The following is a 21090-nucleotide window of genomic DNA, read 5'->3' on the forward strand; positions in this document are numbered from 1 at the left end:
ATTTCATTACAAATTCAAAAAGTCTGGAGGCATATTTGTAAGTTCATTTTTATTTAATAATCTCAGTCATTTGTTAAATGCTTAGAGAAAATACTGATCGGGCTTGAATAATATGTAATCCAAAATATCTTTGCAAGTGATTTCTTGCACATTTTCATTTAATTTATGTCATGCAATGGAAGAGGCTAGTCTAACATTAAGACATAGTCGGAGGAGTGAACCCATTAAACAGAAGACTTTGTTCAGTGCAAACTCTTGGGCTGTACACAGGGCTCTCTGATCTGATGTCTGTAGTTAAATGAGTTCGGAAAGCAGCCTGTAATTAAACCACCAAAGAACAGGGTGTAAATCGCTTTGGGAATAGGGTCTGAATTTAAACATGTAAGGAGTGGGCTCTCTGGATCAGACGGTCTGTGAGCAGGGAGTTCGGCCGCACTGCGTCTCTCTCAGTCAGCATGCATCTAGGGACAAAACACAACAGCACCTGCTTCCTTAGAAAGAGTCCAAGAAAATCCCTGCAGGACAACACTGCGGTCTAAATCAGACTTTTTAAAAATATTTACATGTACTTCATTTTATGTGCAACCTGTGTAGAACAGGTGGGAGTTTGAAATTTGGAAGAATTTAAATTTATGAGCATTGCATACTAATGAAATGCAACATGTAAATTTCTGTTTGAAGCTGAATTACACACAAATACCTGGCATCCGTGGACAGCACATCAATTGAGATGACAGTTAATCTTTAATGGAAACCCTGTGGCCTTGTATACGAGTTTTACTGATTATTATATGAAAATGTGCCGCCAACTGCGCACTTTCAATCTGTTGTGTGCCTTTGTTCACAACCAGTACACTGAACGCTTTTTTTTTTAAAGGTATTTGGCCATGGCTTCTGATGTATTCTATTCAGTTAACAAAAGTTGTTTATCAGCCTGGAAAGGCATCTGTGTTTATAACACAGATTAGTAGATAGCGGCGAGAAGAAAAAAGTATTATTCAGGAAAATCTAAAAGGGTTGTACTAATTCAAACAAATCTTAAAGATTTTAAATGCTACACTTCTTCTAGATTCTGCCAGGGGAATGAAAACTTAACATGCTTACAATGGAAGTTAACAGGGCAAATTATGCTAATGTGGCAATTGTCAGCTTGCATCCTACACTGCCTACACCTTTAAAGTGAGCACAAAAGACAACAAATGAGCTATTTGAAAACCATTTTCCACTTAGAGGGTTAGAACACAACGTTTACCTGGCGAACCGTTGGTGTTCTTTGTCTCCCGACTTCATGGCAGCATGAATAAGGAGCTGATTGAAAACATCTCTCTGCAGAGAAACAAATAAGGAGGTTGTTTATAGTGGAAACACTGCTTATCTAATACACACTGCAGTGAAGCGGTGAAAGACCTGTGCGTCACTGCCCCCTATCTCTACAAAGCGGTCTCTGATGGGTTTAAGCAGCTCCACGGCCTGGTTGTAGTTTCCCTGGTCATACTCCAGCAGAGCCTGACACATGGGCAGCCCCACACGCTCAGCTATCTGGAACTGATGGTTTTCTTTTGGGTCTCTGTGGGAGGAAAACAGAGACATATGACTAATGCTAAAGTTGACATTTCTGTCATCACTTATTAATTCGTATGTCACTCCATATACAACAAATATGACTGTTTTTTTTGTTTTGTTTACCAGCCCCTGGCCACTATATGTTTTACTAGATATGGAAAACATTATTCAAAACATCGTTACATTGTTATACAAAGTAAGAAAATGGCATTGTGTCTGGGGCCTCATTTATAAAAATGTGTGGAATCCGTCCTACATTTGATCTCACAATAGTTTCTCAAAGTGTGTACGTGTGATTCAGAGAACGAACGTACACCCTCTTCCAGAAGTAAAAATGTATAAATCATAAATAAGCGTGAAATTGTGTGCAGCTGAATGGTTTCAGATCTCCTCCTTGTATAAGCAGTCTAATTGATGTCATTAACATATGAAAGACCACCAGTCAACGTCCAAATGCTTCAGAAAGGTGCCCGGCAAGAATGGCTTATATTTCCAAATACCTGCAATAATCTGACTCTCTGCCACCAGGAAAAGCGTGTAGTTCTTCTTCTTCTTGGAACTTTTACACGCCAAGGACTGTTTTGATAAATATGAATGTTGGCATGGATTTTAGCGTATGCACAGATTTGATCTTAGAGTGTGCGTTCGCTAGAATCTACCCCAAGGTTCATATTTATAACAGTGTTTGACAAGGAAAAGTGCTTTGCACCACGTCAGGGTCTAAGAAGGTTTTATAAATGAAGCCCCAGGGGTTTTCAAACTGGGGGACTGCAAGAGATTTAACCACAAATAGGTTAAAGATAAGACAAAAAAGAAGAAAATATATTATTCTTATTATTATGTAAAAGGTTAATTTACAGATTTATTTAGAAATTATATACATATTAATACTGTTTTATTCTGCTTTATAAAAACTGTTCAGATAGCTATCAAGAGCCATAGTTGTGTTTTGTTTGTTGTTTCTATTCAGGTTTTATCTAACAGTAGTCTAATGGCGATTAGAAAAAAGAACAGTATCAACATAATAGAAAACAAATATTTTCCAGATAATATTTTACACATACTTTTATAATATTTTAGATTTTTCACAGTGTAAATCTATGCAGTACATGTACATATTTGAGGTGGTCTGTGGAATCAAAAAGACAAGCGATTCGGCTAGTTTTTGTGTGTGTGTGTGTGTGTGTGTGTGTGTGTGTGTGTGTGTGTTTGTGTGTGTGTAAAATTGTTACTTAAAGCCTACAGAACACAAGTGGATAACGAAAAACACTCTGCTCTTTGGGAAAACACTGCTTTCTTTGAACAGATGCTGTGCTTAAAAAACAGCTTCCAGAGGATTCCTCTCCATCATGCTATCTTATAAAACACAGCACGTTGACAAGAAATTTATTTTAGTGCTTGAATTTACTTCCAACATACTTTGTGTTCCTTCTGTAAAACCTTTACCGGATGACTGTTTTGCCCGTAATGACAAATCGGAATAAATATGCATCCAGCGCATCAGCGTTGAAGATGCCAGTCTTCCCCAGAGCAAGGACATTTATAAGAAATCTCATACAGAGTCTGAAGACACGCTACATTTGTCCACAACTCTGCCTCCACAAACTCGCACCCGTGAGCAGAACCTGGCTGTAATGTAATCTCTTGAGTGGGTTATGTAATGCGTGCGACTCACTTAGCTAGTTCCTGCAGACTCTCCAGCAGGCGCTGAGTTGTGGCGCTGTCCTTGCTTCCCAGGGAAACCATGAGGAAGTGCAGGTCATTGAAAAGTAACGTGTGGTCCTCTGTATGTGGCTGGGTCACTTGCAGCACCTCTCTGTAGCGGTCCTTCACGCTCACACCTGCCGAGAAAACTGATTTTATACACACAAACACACAGTTGCACTACTTTTTGTGCATTTCAGCACAACATGCCTCTTTTTCATTAATCAAACATATCCAGTTACACAACCCACTATCCCAGCTCATCTGTGTTTCTGAACCATGCCTACCGGCAGCTACACCGGCCAGAAAGTAAGGGACGCTTCACTGGCCGCTGCTAGCACCCCTCCAGCCGGGCCATCCCGGTCACGCTAGACTTCACAATCCATTCACTTTCACTCATACGCATGTGTATACCGGAGAGCAAAAGTTCATGTTTGCTTACCAAAATTCAAGTGAACTCTGACCTGTGAATTAGCATAATACAAAAACTTTTGAGCTCATACAATTAATTCATAGAAGACAAACTTGAAAGCTGCATGGTTTGCAGGGTAATTTTGTAAGCTTGCACGCTTTAGAATGGCTTTCAGAGGCTATTATATTAATAACTCAAATGATTCGAATACCTTTTCTAAATAAACATGATTACCTACTCATGTTTGATTTACTTAACAGGGCAAATTAGCATGATACTGCAATACCGTAAATGTGCATTTGGGAGTGGAAATTCTGCGAATGATCTACTGACAATGCGAAAATTAAAGAACAAAGACAGCAATGTCAAGTGCAAAATGCTTTAGAACATGTTTTTTTTTTTATTAAATAATGGCACACATACCAGTTAATTGATTTCCGCAAACCTTAGTAAATTGCGTTGCATAATTTATTTAAATACTCTGCTCTCATAAATGTTGTCTCAAAGGAAAATTGTGTCGACTTTTCATTGCTAATTTTTCAATAAATGTCTTTAGTAAACCCTGTCAGTAGTTTTATAATGCCAAAAAGGGTTTTCGCTGGCGCAAGCTATGTGACAAATTAATATATCTGTAAAGCTGCTTTAACATCTAAATTGTGAAAATCATTCTAAAAGCTGACTATACTGTAGTTTCAGCAAAGACTTTAAATATATCCTTGAAAAGAGATCATGATGTCTTCAACTGTGCCAATACATAGGTTAAATAAAATGGAGCAGGTTTTTTGTCACCTTAGTAATTTCTTAAACCAAAGGTTGGACAAACAAAGGTTGAACTTCTTTATAACTTCCATTTATCTTCTCTGTGGAATGTCACAAGTCCTCGAGTCCCAGAGGGTAAAACTGAACTTCATAAATTGCAATGTACCGTAAACATCTCCTGTTTCTACGTTCCAAAAGGAAACATGAAGAGAAACAGGTTTCATCAAGCCTTTCCAAGGCCCTTTGCTGCAAAAATCATTTTCTTAATCAGTATTCGTCTTGTTTTCCTATAATCTTAAAACGCAAAATTGTGTAATACTATACAACTTTTTCAGTTTTCAGAGAATATATCACTATTATTTTCTTAAAAGGGTAATAGTTTTTTTTCTACTTTTTTAAAGCATATAATCTAAATCATGTATTCATAATATGAATTAGACATAGATTATTATATCTCCATTTTTAGCCATCCCCCAGCCATCAGCCGTGTTCACCGGTCAAGTTCTTTACCCAAAAATACACTTATTTCCAAGGTTCAGTAACTTGCCTAACACCAGTCTTCACATGACCACATGATGCCAAACACATGATCTTCACACCACATCAGGGCTTTTCAACACAGTAAATTCACGTTATATTCCTGTGCAGATTTCAGACAAAACCTGCCTTGATTAAACTGTTAAAAGCACATGTGTTCAGCCGGCACAAGCTGTTTAGATGAAAAACAGAAATGGACTCAACAGAAACATTTGTCTACTCCTGCTCAGAGATGGTGAGGTTTTATTGTTTTTAATCTGTATTTTAAGACTTGATGATATCTCACCCTCCAGCTCTAGCCTGTAGAGCAATGAACAAGCATCAACGGTGTCCAGCATAGCTCCAGACTTCACACAGCGCGGAGACACCTGGAGAAAGGTTTTAAATGTCCCATGATCAGTCATTTCTATTTCACATCTAGGTAACAATTCATCATAACTTTCATTGTCAATGTTACATTATATAATAAGTTGTTTAATGTATAATGACAAACCATGAAATTAATCATTTACACCATATGTATGCTCATCTCTAATCAAGCGGTTTGACAATTTCAGCTACGTCTATTACTGACAGGTGCATACAATCAAGCATATGGCTATGCAATCATCAACATTTTAAGTACAATTAGGTATATTTGTTCTGTTTTAGCATGGTTGGCACAAAGAGAGGTCCAAAACGAAATGTTTTGCTTGAATGACATACACAAAGACCAGACCTGAACACCACTGGGATAAATGTAAAGGGGTCATGCTATGCATTTCTCCCTTCCCAGAACTGTGGAAGATGATATAAAAGCAAAGGGGAGACCCAACTCCATATTAACATTACATTTTGTTCTGGTATCCACAAACCTCTAACCATGTAGATTCATTATATACTCTACATTAACTACTGCTCTTTATATAACTGAGCTTTTAAGTTATGTAATCTTTGTTAATGGCTTTGAAAGTTATCATATTGTTATTTACATTTTTAACAACTTTCTAAATATAAATCATTCTAGTCTCTTCGCTGTGCCTTCGTGGAGACTAAAGGCACCCGCTGAGGTGAATGTAAAAATATTCTATTGTCACTTCAACCCTTCTATTCAAGATAAAGACTTTACTATATAAAGAATGATCGGTTATTAAATGAATGCATTAACTCTAATTTTAGTTTGATAGCTTTCAAAATTATAATTTCTATATACTGATGGTCTGTTGACAGTGTGTACCTGCAGTAAATGAATTAATGATTTATATACTGTATATTCAAGAGAGTGTAGTCTAAAGATTTTGCCCTGGAAACAACTTGGCTTGACACCCATATGCTCCTGTCTAAATCGATTCAACTTTCACCATCTTAAATCTGTTACATTCCAGATGGAACACAAGACAGGATTTACACTTTTCCCCTGGTGTGACTAATTACATTCACCACATGTCTACATGATTTAAGTACTGTGGCAATACCACAGTTGGTATCAGACGGAAATATCTTGGATATATAATGAATATTTTACCATATTCACGCACCATGATATTCACATGGTACTCCAAAGCACTTTAAAGAAAAACATGATACATGGTTTTACAATGTAAACCACAGTAGTACCATGCCACTTCTTGAATGCATCGTAAAAGAGTGTCATAAGCACAGTAGTGAACTGACCTGCTCATCGAAAATATTCAAAGCTGCTTCATAATTCCCCTGTGGAAGAAAGAAAAAAAATATCCATGAAAGACACACGGAGAAAAGGAACTTCTTTTTGTAGTGGATGTAACTATGTCGCCTCTCTTTTTCTTACCTTCTCGATGTGATATAGAGCACAGTGCCAGTAATTATGGCACGCCAACATGTCGGATACCTTTAAGGGAGAAATAAGACATCATATAACCAGATTTATTTGTTTTGTTTTTATCATACACAATGTGATGCACATGTTTTATGCAATCTTTCTGAAACTGACTATCCAGTCTTTCTCTGTAGAGGTCATGAACATTAGCCCCTTGTCCACCTCTGCCTTCATCTCATGGACATGAGCCACAGCATGGACACTCCAACCGTCCTGAGGAGTCAAAGCCAGGCCCTGCAGGAATAATGCATTATAATAATGGTGGCGCTTTCTGTTAATAAGAAATGTGACCCTGGATGACAAAAACCAGTCTTATGGGAAATTGAGATTTATACATCACAGGAAAGCTGAATAAATAAGCTATCCATTGATGTATGGTTTGTTAGGATAGGACAATATTTGGCCGAGATACAACTATTTGAAAATCTGGAATCTGAGGGTGCAAAAAAATCAAAACATTGAGAAAATCGCCTTTAAGTTGTCCATTTATGTTCGCGATTGTGCTGCATTCACTCACAAAAATAAATGTTTTATACATTTACGGTAGGAAATGTACAAAATATCTTCATGGAACATGATCTTTCCTTAATATCATAATGTTTTTTGGCATAAAAGAAAAATTGATAATTTTGACCCATACAATGTATTGTTGGCTATTCCCACAAATATACCCGTGCTACTTATGACTGGTTTTGTGATCCAGGGTCACAAATTATGAAAAAAACAGCATTTCATATAGCATAAATATAGTTCAATTTAAAAAAAAAAAAAAATATTAAGTTATTAATAAAATAAATAATTTTCTGTGTGGGGATAAAATAATAAAAATAATAAAAGTACACTGGACATGTGGAGGTTATTTGATTTATGACATCTGATATTATTCTGTTCATTTTCACCAGTTTTGCAAGACACGCACAACACATTTACTGTGTCTGCTGCATTACAAAACAGGTTTATCACATAAATATTAAAATTATAATTAATAATGCCTGCTTAATTGACTAATTAATATTTTTTTACATTATAGTACTATAACATTGGAAAGTAGTGAGCAACACTAATGAATTACATTAATTAAATATGCAATTAAAAAAACTACTACCTCTTTTGCCATTTTTTCAGCTTCGTCATAGAAATGAGTCTCAAGAAGCCCAAACGAATACATCCCTTTAAGATAACTGGAAAACACATCCAATGAAAACATTACTTAGAATACATTAGTTAAACATTTAAAGGGATAGTTCACCAAAAAATTAAAAATCTGTCATCATTTACTCACCCTCAAGTTTTCCCAAGCCTGTATGAGTGTCTTTATTCAACTGAACCCAAAAGAAGATATTTTGATGAATATGTGTAACCAAACAGTTGTTGGGCACCACCACTGACTTCCATAATATTTTTTTTTCTCCATACTATGGAAGTCAATGGGGTCCCACAGCTGTTTTTTTTTACCCATATTTTTCAAAATATCTTCTTTTGGGTTCAGAAGAAGAATACCATTCATACAAGTCTGGAAAAACCTGAGGGTGAGTAAATGATGACAGAATTGTACTATTTTGGGTGAACCTTCCCTTTAATTTGATTCATTGAATTGCAGGACACTTCTAAAATATTTTGTGTCATGTGGACCAAGTTGGGTTTTGAAAGATATCTTAGATATGAAAAACTGAACCTGGTAAAATGAAAAATAAAATAAAATCTTTTTTTTACTGAAATTCTTTTGTTTCTTTAATAATTATTTTAAGTAAAAATTAGATTTTAATTCTTTAAAATTAAGCCAGCATTCAGATTGGCATCGGAGGAGCACGAGCACCTGCCTGTACAATGGCATATGCGGTTTCCAATGGGGCAGCACTCGGGCCACCGAGTCCCTCATCTGAATCTGTTCACCCAGGTAGAAGAATCCATCATGGGCAAACTTCAGTGCCAACACGTCTGTGGGATGATCAGCCAGAATACCCTCCCAAACCTCACAGGCCTTGTGCAGGGCTCTGAAACACACCATGCAATGTACTTCATTCATTAAAAAAATAAATTATAATTTTACATTTACATAGTACAGCAGTTAGAATAAAAAATTAGTATTATTTATCTACTATTATAGTATTTAGCTTGAGTAGTTTTACTTTTTTTTTGTTTTACCAGCTAAAATGTACGTCAACTCTGAACCCTCTTTTAAAAGTGATCTTTTCACAGAATTCTAGTGGTTTGACTAGCCAATTTGCATTAGAGCTGAGAACATAAATGATTGGGAAACCTCTGTAAAAAGGCTGCTTTATTCAAGCTAAAACTTAGTTTCATATGACAGTCACACTCTTTACAGCCCAAGGATACAGTAGGGGAACATGAATCTTAAAATAACAAATTCATAACTGCTTGTTGGCCAAAGGCAACATTGCTTAAAATTAACCAAAAAAACAAACAAACAAAAAAACACTTTTTAGAGTGGGCACATGTGCAACATTTGTAATGTCATCGGATGAATCTTCTCATGCAGCTCTTAGTCCGTTTCATGTGAACTCACCCTTTAGAGAAGAGCTCCATGGCTTTCACGTGGTTTCTCTCTCTGGACGTAAGCTCCTGACAGTTCGCCAGCTCCACAGTCTTCCTCACAGCGCTGGCCAATCTCTCATCCCGCAGGACTGAACTTCCTGTGCCTACCAACTCCAGCCCAGTAGAGATCACATGACCCATAACTGCAGCACAGTGGACACACTAATAAGGACTTGGCATGGATGGATTGTATAAACCTTAAGGGGTTTATCTTGCGATAATGACCAGCTGATTGTACATTATCACACTTATTACACAGTTACTAACCAAATAAATAAATAGACATTTTTGATTTTGAGATCAAATTATATAATGTGAGAAGACATCCTACTATTCAACTAGTTTATCTCACAATTTTGAGAAAAAAAAGTCAGAACTGCGAAGACAAAGTGCAATTCTGACTTTTTTTCTCACATTTCCAAGTTTATTACTTGTAATTCTTACTTTTTCCCTCAGAATTAAGTGTTTATATCTCACAATTTGGACTTTATAACTCACAATTTCGAGTTTATATCTCGCAATTCTGAGAAAAATAAATCTCATTTTATTTCTCGCAAAACTCACAATTCTTTATTTTCTTTGCTCACAACTGCGAGTTTATATCTCAGAACTCTGACTTCTTTTCTTGCAATTCCAAGTTTAGATATAAACCCAGATTTGCGAGATATAAAATCGGAATTGTTAGATATAAAGACAGACTTGTGAGATATAAACTCACAACTGTAAGGGGAAAGTCAAGATTGTGAGATAAAAAGTTGCAATTATCTTTATTTTATTTTATTTTTGGTGGCGGAAACAAGCTTCCATTGTAGACAGACACTATGGAGTGATATTAAAAAAAAAGTGACAGCAGAATACAATTTACCAATAAAGAACCAAGTATTCCAGAAGACAATTAAAACAACCTTTTTTACATTGACGTGTTTACCAAGACATACTGCAATGCTCAGTGTTGCAATCACGTACCAAAGTCCGGGTCTGCAGCTTTGACAGCTGTAATACAGCCTTCTACTCCTCCCAGTGTCTCATCATTACGCCATTTCACATACTGATTAATAGAGACAGTAAACCTTTAGGTTAGTTATATGCAGAAGAAGAAAAAAACAGCCTAGTTATCAAAATCAGTGTATATTTATGTATGTACCTGAGACAGTATAGCATCATATAGTTTGCAGGCTTCATTGCTGCTAGTGGACAGCATCAGACCCTCTGATTTCCATGCCTAACACATGCACAGCAGAGAATAAGGAGGAGTGTAACTGAGATTTGATGGCCAAGTAAGATTGCTTAAATTAGTTTTGTGCCACCAAATATCTAATGGAATATGCTGTGCAGAACACGATTGTACTATTGTAAACAAGGTGAATCTGTTATGAAATAAGAAACTGCTTGCAAAGCGCAAACTGAAGCATACTTTCACTGTCAATGCAGTTCTTAAAGCGTGCTGTTGTTTGGTTTTTCTATTACTGTTAGGCCTAGCCTACATTGTGTTGTTTGAGTATTGTTTACAAAGTTTTGACCTAGTCTGTAACGTGCACTGCAGGTGATATAACATTTCGTTCTACTGTTGAGTTCTTTAATGAAGCAAAATAAAACAAACTAAACCTAATCCGTAGGTCAAAAGGTAAACACTATTATAGAGACATTTCTCAATATAGATTTACATTTCGCCATTGCGTTTTTATCTCGAGAACCCCCCAACAAGTTACCTACTCAAAATAACTCGAGAAACTCGTATGCACTATATTGAAAACAATTTTCTAACTTACCTTGCAATCTCTGAAACTAACGGCGTTCATTCTCACAGGAGGTAGTTTCTAACAAGTGATGACGATTCAGGGACCTTTGGAGTCGGATCTCATGATGTATCGGTTGAACCGGTTCACAAAACCAGTTTGAATTATTGTGTTCACAAATCGTTTCTTGCGTAACTTAATTAAACAGTTTACTGGTTTCTTGAATCAAGAGCCCCTTTTCTAACACGGCCGAATCGCAATGTTATCAATATTTTGTTCTATGTTCTAAATCGCATTTAACAACGACAAACTGAACTGGGACATATTCAACAACAAAACCCGTTACATGATCTATAAGGTTTTACTAACTAGAACATTTAGGGACGCCATGCCATGATGTCAGGAATTACGTGATGACGTACAAGAATTCAGTGAATACTTTTTTTGAACTAGCTTATTAAAATGAACTGTTCAAAGGAACCGATTCACAGAAATGAGTATTTCCCACCACCATTGCGTCTGTCTGAAAAGTAAAAGTAAATTGTTTACATAGCGGCGGCAGTGCAAACATCAGGAGTGGGTTGTTGTGTTGCATAAAGCTAAAGAACATATGCATGTTCCCTGTTTCCAAATGTCAAGATTTACTACAGTTTCCCTTTTATATGTATTTCTTGTTGTGCATTTTAAAATCTGAAGATAATTGCTTAATGCATTTTAAAAGATTTGCATAGAGGATTTCCTGATCCTAAAGCAAATTCCAGTACTTGTAAAGGTTTTAAGTCAAACACTGGCCAACATTGTAATCCTTTGAAGATGGATAAATAGGATGAAAGAAAAAATACCACAATTATTAACTATGCAAATATATTCAAGAAATAATAAATCAATTCATAATGTAATTAGATGAGGAAAAAAATTAGAAATAATATGCAAACATCACAATCTTAATGGGTTCGATTTCGAAAGGTGACCAACAGCAACATTTAATATTACATTTCTTGAATAAAGCCTGCATATGAAGTGAAGTTGAATTCATTTCAACTTCCAAAAGAGTGTAAAATACTAATAATAAAAAAAAAATTGTAATAAAAGAAAAAAGAAATTGAGTCTTCATTTTTAACAACTGCATTGTTTATTGCCTCTGCATACATTCAACACTCTATATGCAAATTAGCAACATAAAGCATTTTCAAGACCCAACATATTTTTTAAAAATTAGGATTGATTTACTTTACATATAATACATTTTTCACACATTAATAAATACCATAAAATCTGTCAAACATTTTACAGTCTAAATAACTATCGTTGACCACGTGTTTTCATTCACAGTTATCTGTACTCACAAGTCAAAAAAAAAAAAAAAATCTGTGCCCATCTATACAGCTTAACAGTGACTAAAATGAAATGTACACTTAGGGGAAAAAAGGCATGTTCATTTGCAATATCGATGTTTCCTGTTCCAAATCGAGCATGACTACGAGCTCCGGCTGTTAATCAGCACTGGTGTCGGTCAGCAGTGCTGAAACGTTTTCATGTGATATACATTTTTTTACAAAGACAATTATAAATAAAACACTCTGCAAACATAAGTAAACTCTGTGAATGTGAGGAGCCGTTGCATGAAAAGTTAAAAAAGGCATGTTGCTCCAACCTGGAGAAAGTGGAAAATACACCACATCTTGCCACCAAACCTTGGTGCCAGATAATTAAATGTGAATATGGGCACAATCTCGATCTGATTTGATACTAAAAATCAGAAAGGCTTAACTGTTAACTGTTCCTGAAACCACTGACGAACCAACAAAATGCATAACGCATTTGATTGTATGTCAATGTATATTGTGTGTATATATGTTCTTATGAACTATCTGCATTGAGGAGGTTTATATACTAATATATACTCCATTGTTGTATGTAAACTATAGTACAAGTATCAGATGTTCATGGATGATAAATGATTGTAAACTGTTTTTAGGATATATGTGTTGTAACGCCACTCAAAACAAATGGAAACCGACATCAGTGAAGTATGTAACAAAGAACTTTTCGCTCCCAGCGTACACCAATATCTATAATATCAGGTGGCTACTGACGAATTCGAAAATTTTACAATTGTCAATGCTACAAACACAACATGTGCCGATCGCTGAGGGTGTTCTGTGACAATTACAGAAGTCCATCACATGCTTATCTGTGAACCACACAAGACTTCATTCATCTGTTGAATGGAGGTCTGATGCTTATAGTGCGTTATATTAAACAGGAGAGGAGTGCGATTGCAAAGAAACAGCTGAACTTTTTCAGTCAGTAGTCAAGGTAGAAAATGCATTATAGGAAATCAAGTCCAAACACCTGTCGCCGCTGAAAACGTAACTGTTGATTGACCAGAAATTCTGGGAAATCAAGACTGGCTTTATGTAGGATCATTAGTCTCAGACTTCCTCAACATCAGCAGGATTGATATGTCACCTTTCAAGATCCCACAAAAAAAATATTCCCAAATTTGATCCATTCTCTCTTTCTGACTGAGAGAACGTCTTGGATGGAACCAATGCCTTGGCTGCCGAAGGACAAAAACGCCCTGAGTCGTGCCAGGAGAACTCGTAAACATCATCATCGTGCTCGTGAGTGGATTTGTAAACGTTGTGTTGACATGCCCAAAAAAAAAAAAAAGAAGTGGGAGACAGACCGAATCTTTCTGCAATTTTTTACATTCCCTGCGGTGGAACTGGGAAACGCTGGCGGTCAGAACCATGTCATCGTTGTTACGCTAAGCCCAGTTGAGGCTGAATCCCTTGGAGAGCATTACAGACTCCAGATCTTTATCCTCCTCTTTCTCCCTGAGTCTCTGCTCCTCTAACAGGGCCACCAGAGAATCTCTTTGCTCGACGACCTCTAACATCTCATTCAGAATCTGCTTCTCCTCCGCCAGCTCTTCCTCGGTCTTCAGATGGTCTGTAGAGGGTGAAACACTGATTTAAGTTCATTTAAAGATAACACCACCCTGCATCAAATTTGCTGAATGAAATCCAACACGTTACTAACTTTGGTGTGCCGATTCCAAAAGTAGCCTGTTTTGCTCTAGTACGTCACACATTTTTTCAAAATATGTGCACATAGCATTGCTATTTTCAACAACCATTTGTAAAGGCCCAGATATACTTAGTGATATACAAGTGAAATTGAAGAACGAACTGATGGGATGTAATTTCGGACACAATCAGGCCAAAACTAACCTCTTTGGAGTTCGAAACAGCTTGCCAAAGCAAACTTTTCAGAAAAGTTTGTTTCGGCTGGTAAACACCTATGTTCTATGATTACGAAATAGGTAGGTGTGCGCGGAGGCTCCGCCTTCTTTCACATGGAAATCTTTTCCAGTTAATTTCTCCTCAAGAGTCTGTTGCGATCAGACGTCTGTGAGTGAAAACATTAACACACTGGAGGAGCTGCTTTATAGTAGAAAATTAAGTTGTTCAATACAGTTAAAGCTGTTTGATTTTAAGCAATCTATTGTATAAAGTGATTATATGTGTATATATATATATATATATATATATATATATATATATATATATATATATATTTATATAAACGTGACGTGACTTTATTAGAGTGCTGAATTGCAGAGCTCGTGCAAACATCCACATTGATATGATCAGATGCTTTTCTTATGCTTTATTTAAAAAATGCATATTTTTTGTGCATATTTTTGTTTATTTTGTTATCGAGAGGAAAGCACGCAGCACATATTTACATATTCATCTAACCGTCGCTCTCAGATGTTCGATAACAGTATATCGCTGCTCACGTATTTCAAACTTCATTTTACCCCCAAACGAGGAACGAAAAAGAACTTCGACATGAGTATATCGGGACTTTAAGGTGAACAAGTCTTGTATCATTTCATAATCACCAGAAAAACTGCCACAAAGACATGATTCCTATCTTCCTCTAAGCCAGTTTACAACTATTTGTTCAATACTCAGCTGATTTTCACATATATAACATAGTATGCCTAATCCTAATTATGGCCAGTGACAGAAGAAAGTGCAAACATTATCAGATGCTACATCTGTGGGTGTTTTACTACAACCAAAACTTAAAATGAAAGATTTTGTGAAATGGCATATGTGGCGAACAGGACGGCCGAGGGACGTGAGAAAACGGCGCGAGGCCGGTGGTGCGTTTGCTAATGAGCAACACCTGTGAAGCACACAGGAGGAGGAGCGGAATCATGAAGGAGGAGCGACGACGTTATATATATATATATATATATATATATATATATATATATAAAAATGGAACATTTTAATTGATATTTTTAACTCCGCATCATCAAATGAGTTAATATTAGGCCTTGATTGCAAATCAGGGCTGTGTAATGCATATCATTTGGAGAAAAAAGTACCATCTACTGCCATGCGTTCTCGTAGTTCCTGTTGCAGTCGACTCTGTCTGTCCTCCAACTCCAGCTCACGAGCACTGCAGAGAGAAAGGATGGAGTAGAATTTAATGGGAGAAGAGGGCAAACGACTGTTAAGGTATAGAGTTTTTATAAGGTACTTTGAAAAATCTTTGATGTTCCAAGATTTTGGATTCTTTGATGCCCCACATTGACATCAAGAAACCATCTGTCATTAAAGCACCATAATATCCACTCAAACACAAGGTTTTAGATGAGCAGATGCGCCTTTAAGCAGAGTACTTTGAGAAGAACATGCGAAAGTTAAAATCTTCTTTTATCTGGACGATGAGTTGTTTCTAGTGTTAAACTTCTTAGACTGTTATTAAAATACTGGCCGGTAATTATATTCATATTATGGTTGCTAAATTGCCAATTCTAAAATGCTATGCTATTTTGTCTAAATAAATTAAAAGTAATATATCAATTTTCATCAAACGATTTCAATGCTACAAATGAAATCAGGCATCACAAATCATAGTGTATAAAAAAAATGGATATTCATTCTGAGATTTGCACAAAAAAAGACATTTAACAGAGTTATTAAATTATTAGTGTATTAAAGTTTAACTTTAGTTTAGAAAATGTAAATGTAGAAATTGCATGCACAATTACATATACAATACTGACCGATGACAACTGTGATACAGCCTAAAAATGCAAAACTATTAAGACTCTTCTCATGGAAAACCAACCAACTTTTTTTTTTTCTTGATGAAACTGTCCCTTTGTAATTTGGGGTTTGTTGATGAAACTGTTCTTTTGCCTGAATGTATGGGCCATTTGGTGCTCAAACACAGATGCACAGTTGATTGCATCCGAGGCACAGTCACTATGTAATTGCACCTTGTACTATTCACACAAATGTAAATGGAACAAAACAGAATCGAATAAATGAATTTGGCAAAAATGTTCAGAACCGTGTCGTTGCCTACAGCATATTTGCCTGTTAGAGATCATACGTTTGTTCCTTTTGTACAATAAATAAAAACATCCAGACTCTAGACAATACACTTGAGTATGCTCATTTTACATTTGAAAATAATAAAAATTTCCATACATTAACATGCAAGTTTTTATTTTTATATATATTTTGTTATTGATAAAAAGCATAAGCTCTGACATATTTTATACATTTAAAGTGTTTTATATGGTTGACATATACGGAGATTTGCATGAAGCACAGGCAACAGGACTGAAGCTTAATCTGAGTGTCTACTCACAATATCATCAGCTCCGATTCATAGCGCACCAAGGCATTCTTCTCCTGGACCAGTTTAAACCATTCCTGCATCAGCTTTGGATCGTCCTTTTTACCCATTCCTGCAGGAGGCACATTGGAGAAGCATGAGGAACCTGGCAGTTAACCACCCACTGACACACAGACCTGACACAGACACCCACACAGCAAATGCGATGACAGCCAAGCCAGGATGTCTTTGTCAGGGCAAGAGTAGGGTGGGAATGTGGAAGACCATGATGAGGTCGAGGCTGCCGGGGTTCACAGAGTATGGCGTGGAGGTGCGACTTCTGATTGGACAGCATTTCATGATTAATGCTGATCAGACTGGACTTCTGAGGCATTTGGTCTTTTTCAAGGCAGTGGATATTGTTTCATACTTTAAAACCTCTTTTTTTGTTTTCAGGACTATCTTTTTAAAGTAATAATGCAAGGCGATGTCAAAGGTATATGTCAAAATATTCCAGTTTTAATAAAAGTTTGGAAAAAAAAGTTGGTGGCAAATTACAACAATAAAAAATTTACTCTTCTTTTAAATTTCACATTATCTGACAGTAAAAGAAGGCCTGCATCTTTGTTAAATAATTATGCTATGCTATATATATATATATATATATATATATATATATATGAAGAGTTATATTTGTATATATACAATTTTATATATTATATATATATATATATATATATATATATATATATATATATATATATATATATATATATATATATATATATATATATATATGAAGAGTTCAAATGCAAAAGCCTCTAAGTGCGATTTGAAATTTTCTTCTAGAATGATAATTTTATCAAGATTGTATATTTAAGTTCAGTAATTTCACTTAAATGGCAATGAAGATTACCTATTAATTGTCATTTAAGTGAAATTACTGAACTTAAATATACAAGCTTGATAAAAAATATATAATTCTAGAAGAAAATTTCAAATGGCACTTAGAGGCTTTTGCATCTGAACTCTTCATATATATATATATATATATATATATATATATATATATATATATAGCACAATACACTAGAAAAGTTTAGAGATACTAAGACTTTAAAGAACTCAAGACCGTAAAGAACTCATTCAATTTATCGAAAGTGACCGTAAAGAACATTTACTTCCATTGTAAGTGACCTACCACAATTTTTGCATGTTATGTAAAACAAAAAAATCATTTTCTGTGGTAATCGGCACTATGCAGCAAAAGGCTGCCGATTAAGCTTGTATTGAACCTGGAACATTCCTTTAAAAAGTGCTCTGGGTCAGGCTCATGACTCATTCTTTACATGCACTGCAGTTAGACGTGAGACTGCATGAGGTAATAGAAAAGCCTCATGGTATGCGCTGAAGTCCATGATCAATGCAGAATACTGTCACCGACTGTATATGGGAACAACTGTGCATGTCAGCCCATGCTAGTAGTCCCAGATGTCTATGAATACCCTGTCTCCCATCCCTACACACACAAACAAACAAGTGAAGCCAAGCACTGAGATGAGCCATCGCATGGTAAACCTGGATGCAGCATGACGTACTTAGCTGACGGAGAGGCAGCTCTAGCAACATATAAGGAAAAAAGACAGTACACACATAAATCGAATGGCTGTGCTCGTGGTGGCTGGCCTTGGCTGTTTTAAACACACAGAGGCAAAGTAGAGGTCCTCAGACACAAAAACGGTGAGAGACAAGGACAACAGAGGACAGGGAGGCTAAACTTATCCAGTGGGACGCACTGTGAGTGGCCTCCCTCACACACTCAGCCCCATGCTTTCCCAAGAGGAACAGAGAAAGAAGAACCACAATTAGAACAGTCGTAGAACAACCACGCTAACGTCGTGCCAAAAGGGCACTGTTATACACAGGCATAGTTACACACACCAGATTACAAACCGATAGACACACCACAATTTTGCCGGACATTTGTATTTTGTGCTACTGCATTTAAAGTCAACATGAAAGATGAAATCTCATTCGAAACCATTGCAATTCTATATTGTAATATTTCCATTCCAAGTTGAAACAATATTTATTGAGAAAAATGAATCGCAAACTCATTGAGTCATCTAAATCATACATGTACATCATAAAAGTACATAGTATAAATTAAATATAAAATATATGTATTATTATTACTAATACTATTACATTATTGCTAGTATGTTAACCAGCAATAAAATCAACACTAAAAAATTAAACATTTTTATTAAAGCATTTGCTGATAGTTTTTTTTTTGCATTAATGAATTACTAGCCTAACGTAGCCAAAAACCAACATTATTTAGCCAAAAACCTCAACATAGTGGCCTCTATCACGCTATACGAAAAAGAAGAAACATAAATTCTAATTGCATTTAATTCATTTTGATGCAAAACTACCAAGGCAGGGCTAATGCACATTTAAAAAAGACCTTAACAAATGAAAATGAATACTGTACGCACATACAGAACAAACTTACCCATTCTCAAAATGCATTGTATTATTTAAACAGTACTCAACTCAGTAACCCATACTAAAAATATAAAAACTAGTTAACACATGACATGTAACATCTTAAAATATCTAACAGTGCTTAGTAAAAGTTCAAATCTAACATGCATAATCGGATTCAATGTGACTGTTAAAATGACATGTCAAATGACTGAATGCTTTATTTACGGGGTTATGGCTGCATTTCTGCCGTTCCTTAAGCTCCATCTACTGTAAGAGAGTGAATATACATTTTCATTTAGTGCTTCTCCATGTTGGGCTTGTTTACATCACAGAGCGGATGCCTCTTTAAGGCAGCGAACAAGCAATGTTGTAAATAGTAAAAAGTATTCTAAAAATACATTCTATTAAAAAATATATATTAGCCTGCTCACTTCTCCCAAGTGACTCCCTGACTCATCTCTGGTAAAGCACACACTGTGACGTACTACATAACAAAAGACGAGTGTACTGTAACACTGGGTAGGCTACTACCAAAAACTTGGTGCTACACAGCCTAAAAGCATATATTTTTCAATCGGATCGCCTTCAATTTTAATGCCTAGCAGAAAAAATACAAATATTTAAGACTTTTTAATAGCCTTAAAATTAGAAGATTCTAATTTGAGACCTTTAAGACTTTTTAATGTCCAGTGGGGTACCCTGCAAGGCAAACCTTTTTTCATTGGAATAATGCTCATAATAAGACCAGGAGTCTGTAATAAAAAGATTTAAAAAAAATAAAGAGAAATTTTGATTTCATGTTGACTTTAAATTTGAGCGTAATGTTATGACAAAGACATCAGAAAAACTACCAAGTTTGGAGACCTCACTTTCCTGTTGTGTTCCCCTTACACATGCTATCCTTCACAGCAAATCATCAGTGTTATGGAAACTCATGAACACACAGTGAATATAGTTTATGGATTACCATGATACAGCTCTATAAAGAAGCTGTGTGGTTGCGACATGTATTTGACAGTTTTGGAACTCGGTAAGAGCAAATGACAATCATGCTGTTATTTAAATTCACACTTAAAGTCAGCAGAGCAGTTTCCCCCAAAATACACACTAACGACCTGTCATCATATCATATCAGGTCAGCTCTATTGCACTAATTAGAAATGTATTGTATGCTATATTCATCCTCTTTAGAATGTATAAATTAAGGTAAAACAAAAATAGAATCTTGATTAATAAAGGAAACCAAAATGTAGCTTTAACTTCTGTTGCTTCTGCTGAGGGCTGGGCGATATACCAAACATTTTGTATTTTGTACTCTGTAACAAAAATGCGAATAGTGTGGTCAAGTTTGATTCATTCACCTGAATCAGTTCTTTATAATCGCCCGATTTAAACACTGATTAAACAGATTTTTTGGGTTAGCTTTTCAGAGCAATCCTTACATGGCACATTGCAAGTTTTAAAATGTAATACATAATATTCATGAATTCGTTTTAAAATTGGAACGTAAAGTCCACACTAAAGACTTAGTAACTACTAGCTAGTTTGTAACTAACTTTGTACTTTATTAAGCCGTACGCTCAGTAAAATAATGCATAATCGTATAATATGATGTTTACCTTCAATGATCCAATAGCAGCCTTCAAATACGTGAGCAGAAGTTGTGTTGAAATGCCGTGTTTATCCTTCACTCCAACTTTTTTTGCCAAACGGTAAGTTTCCATTAAATATAATATTATTTTATCATAAATAACTTAAGTGGTTTTATATGTAAATAACATTCAGAAACTGTATTTGAAACTGAATTAATGAGGATCAATAAATAAATACTGATAAAA

General features: G+C 35.7%; 2 protein-coding genes across 5 annotated transcripts in view; both read right to left on the bottom strand.

Annotated features, from left to right (window-relative positions):
* Window positions 1–34: 34 nt before the first annotated feature.
* ttc38 (tetratricopeptide repeat domain 38) lies at window positions 35–11526 on the bottom strand. Its single transcript, XM_077193632.1, has 14 exons — window positions 11138–11526; window positions 10513–10590; window positions 10335–10416; window positions 9340–9511; window positions 8633–8806; window positions 7918–7993; window positions 6927–7046; window positions 6765–6824; window positions 6629–6667; window positions 5262–5343; window positions 3239–3404; window positions 1408–1567; window positions 1253–1326; window positions 35–461 (listed from the first exon to the last, which is right to left on the bottom strand). Exons 1-14 carry the CDS (start codon window positions 11165–11167, stop codon window positions 374–376), a joined length of 1401 nt encoding a protein of 466 aa, XP_077049747.1. The 5' UTR covers window positions 11168–11526; the 3' UTR covers window positions 35–373.
* Window positions 11527–12217: 691 nt separating this feature from the next.
* The window catches only part of mical3a (microtubule associated monooxygenase, calponin and LIM domain containing 3a), an 85807-nt gene continuing 76934 nt past the window's right edge, over window positions 12218–21090 (bottom strand). For all 4 annotated transcript variants that reach the window (XM_077193611.1, XM_077193610.1, XM_077193608.1 and 1 more), the window contains 3 exons: window positions 16793–16892; window positions 15516–15589; window positions 12218–14062 (listed from right to left, as the gene is read on the bottom strand). In XM_077193611.1, coding sequence (XP_077049726.1) covers window positions 13878–14062; window positions 15516–15589; window positions 16793–16892 — 359 coding nt within the window. In that variant the 3' untranslated portion in view covers window positions 12218–13877. The remainder of the gene's footprint in view (window positions 14063–15515; window positions 15590–16792; window positions 16893–21090) is intronic.

Source organism: Siphateles boraxobius, unplaced genomic scaffold, assembly GCF_051911475.1.
Source record: "Siphateles boraxobius isolate OS27281-9 unplaced genomic scaffold, OSU_SipBor_1 31, whole genome shotgun sequence".
Lineage (NCBI taxonomy): Eukaryota > Metazoa > Chordata > Actinopteri > Cypriniformes > Leuciscidae > Siphateles > Siphateles boraxobius.

What these genes read in the sequence shown, in the direction of transcription:
- ttc38 (XM_077193632.1), bottom strand. Translation starts at nt 11,167, where the DNA reads ATGAACGCCGTTAGTTTCAGAGATTGCAAG. An exon ending in ATGGAGCTCTTCTCTAAAGG is followed by an intron (nt 8,807 to 9,339) that starts GTGAGTTCACAT and finishes GGTGTGTTTCAG; the next exon opens with AGCCCTGCACAAGGCCTGTG. An exon ending in CTGAAAAAATGGCAAAAGAG is followed by an intron (nt 7,047 to 7,917) that starts GTAGTAGTTTTT and finishes TTATTCCTGCAG; the next exon opens with GGCCTGGCTTTGACTCCTCA.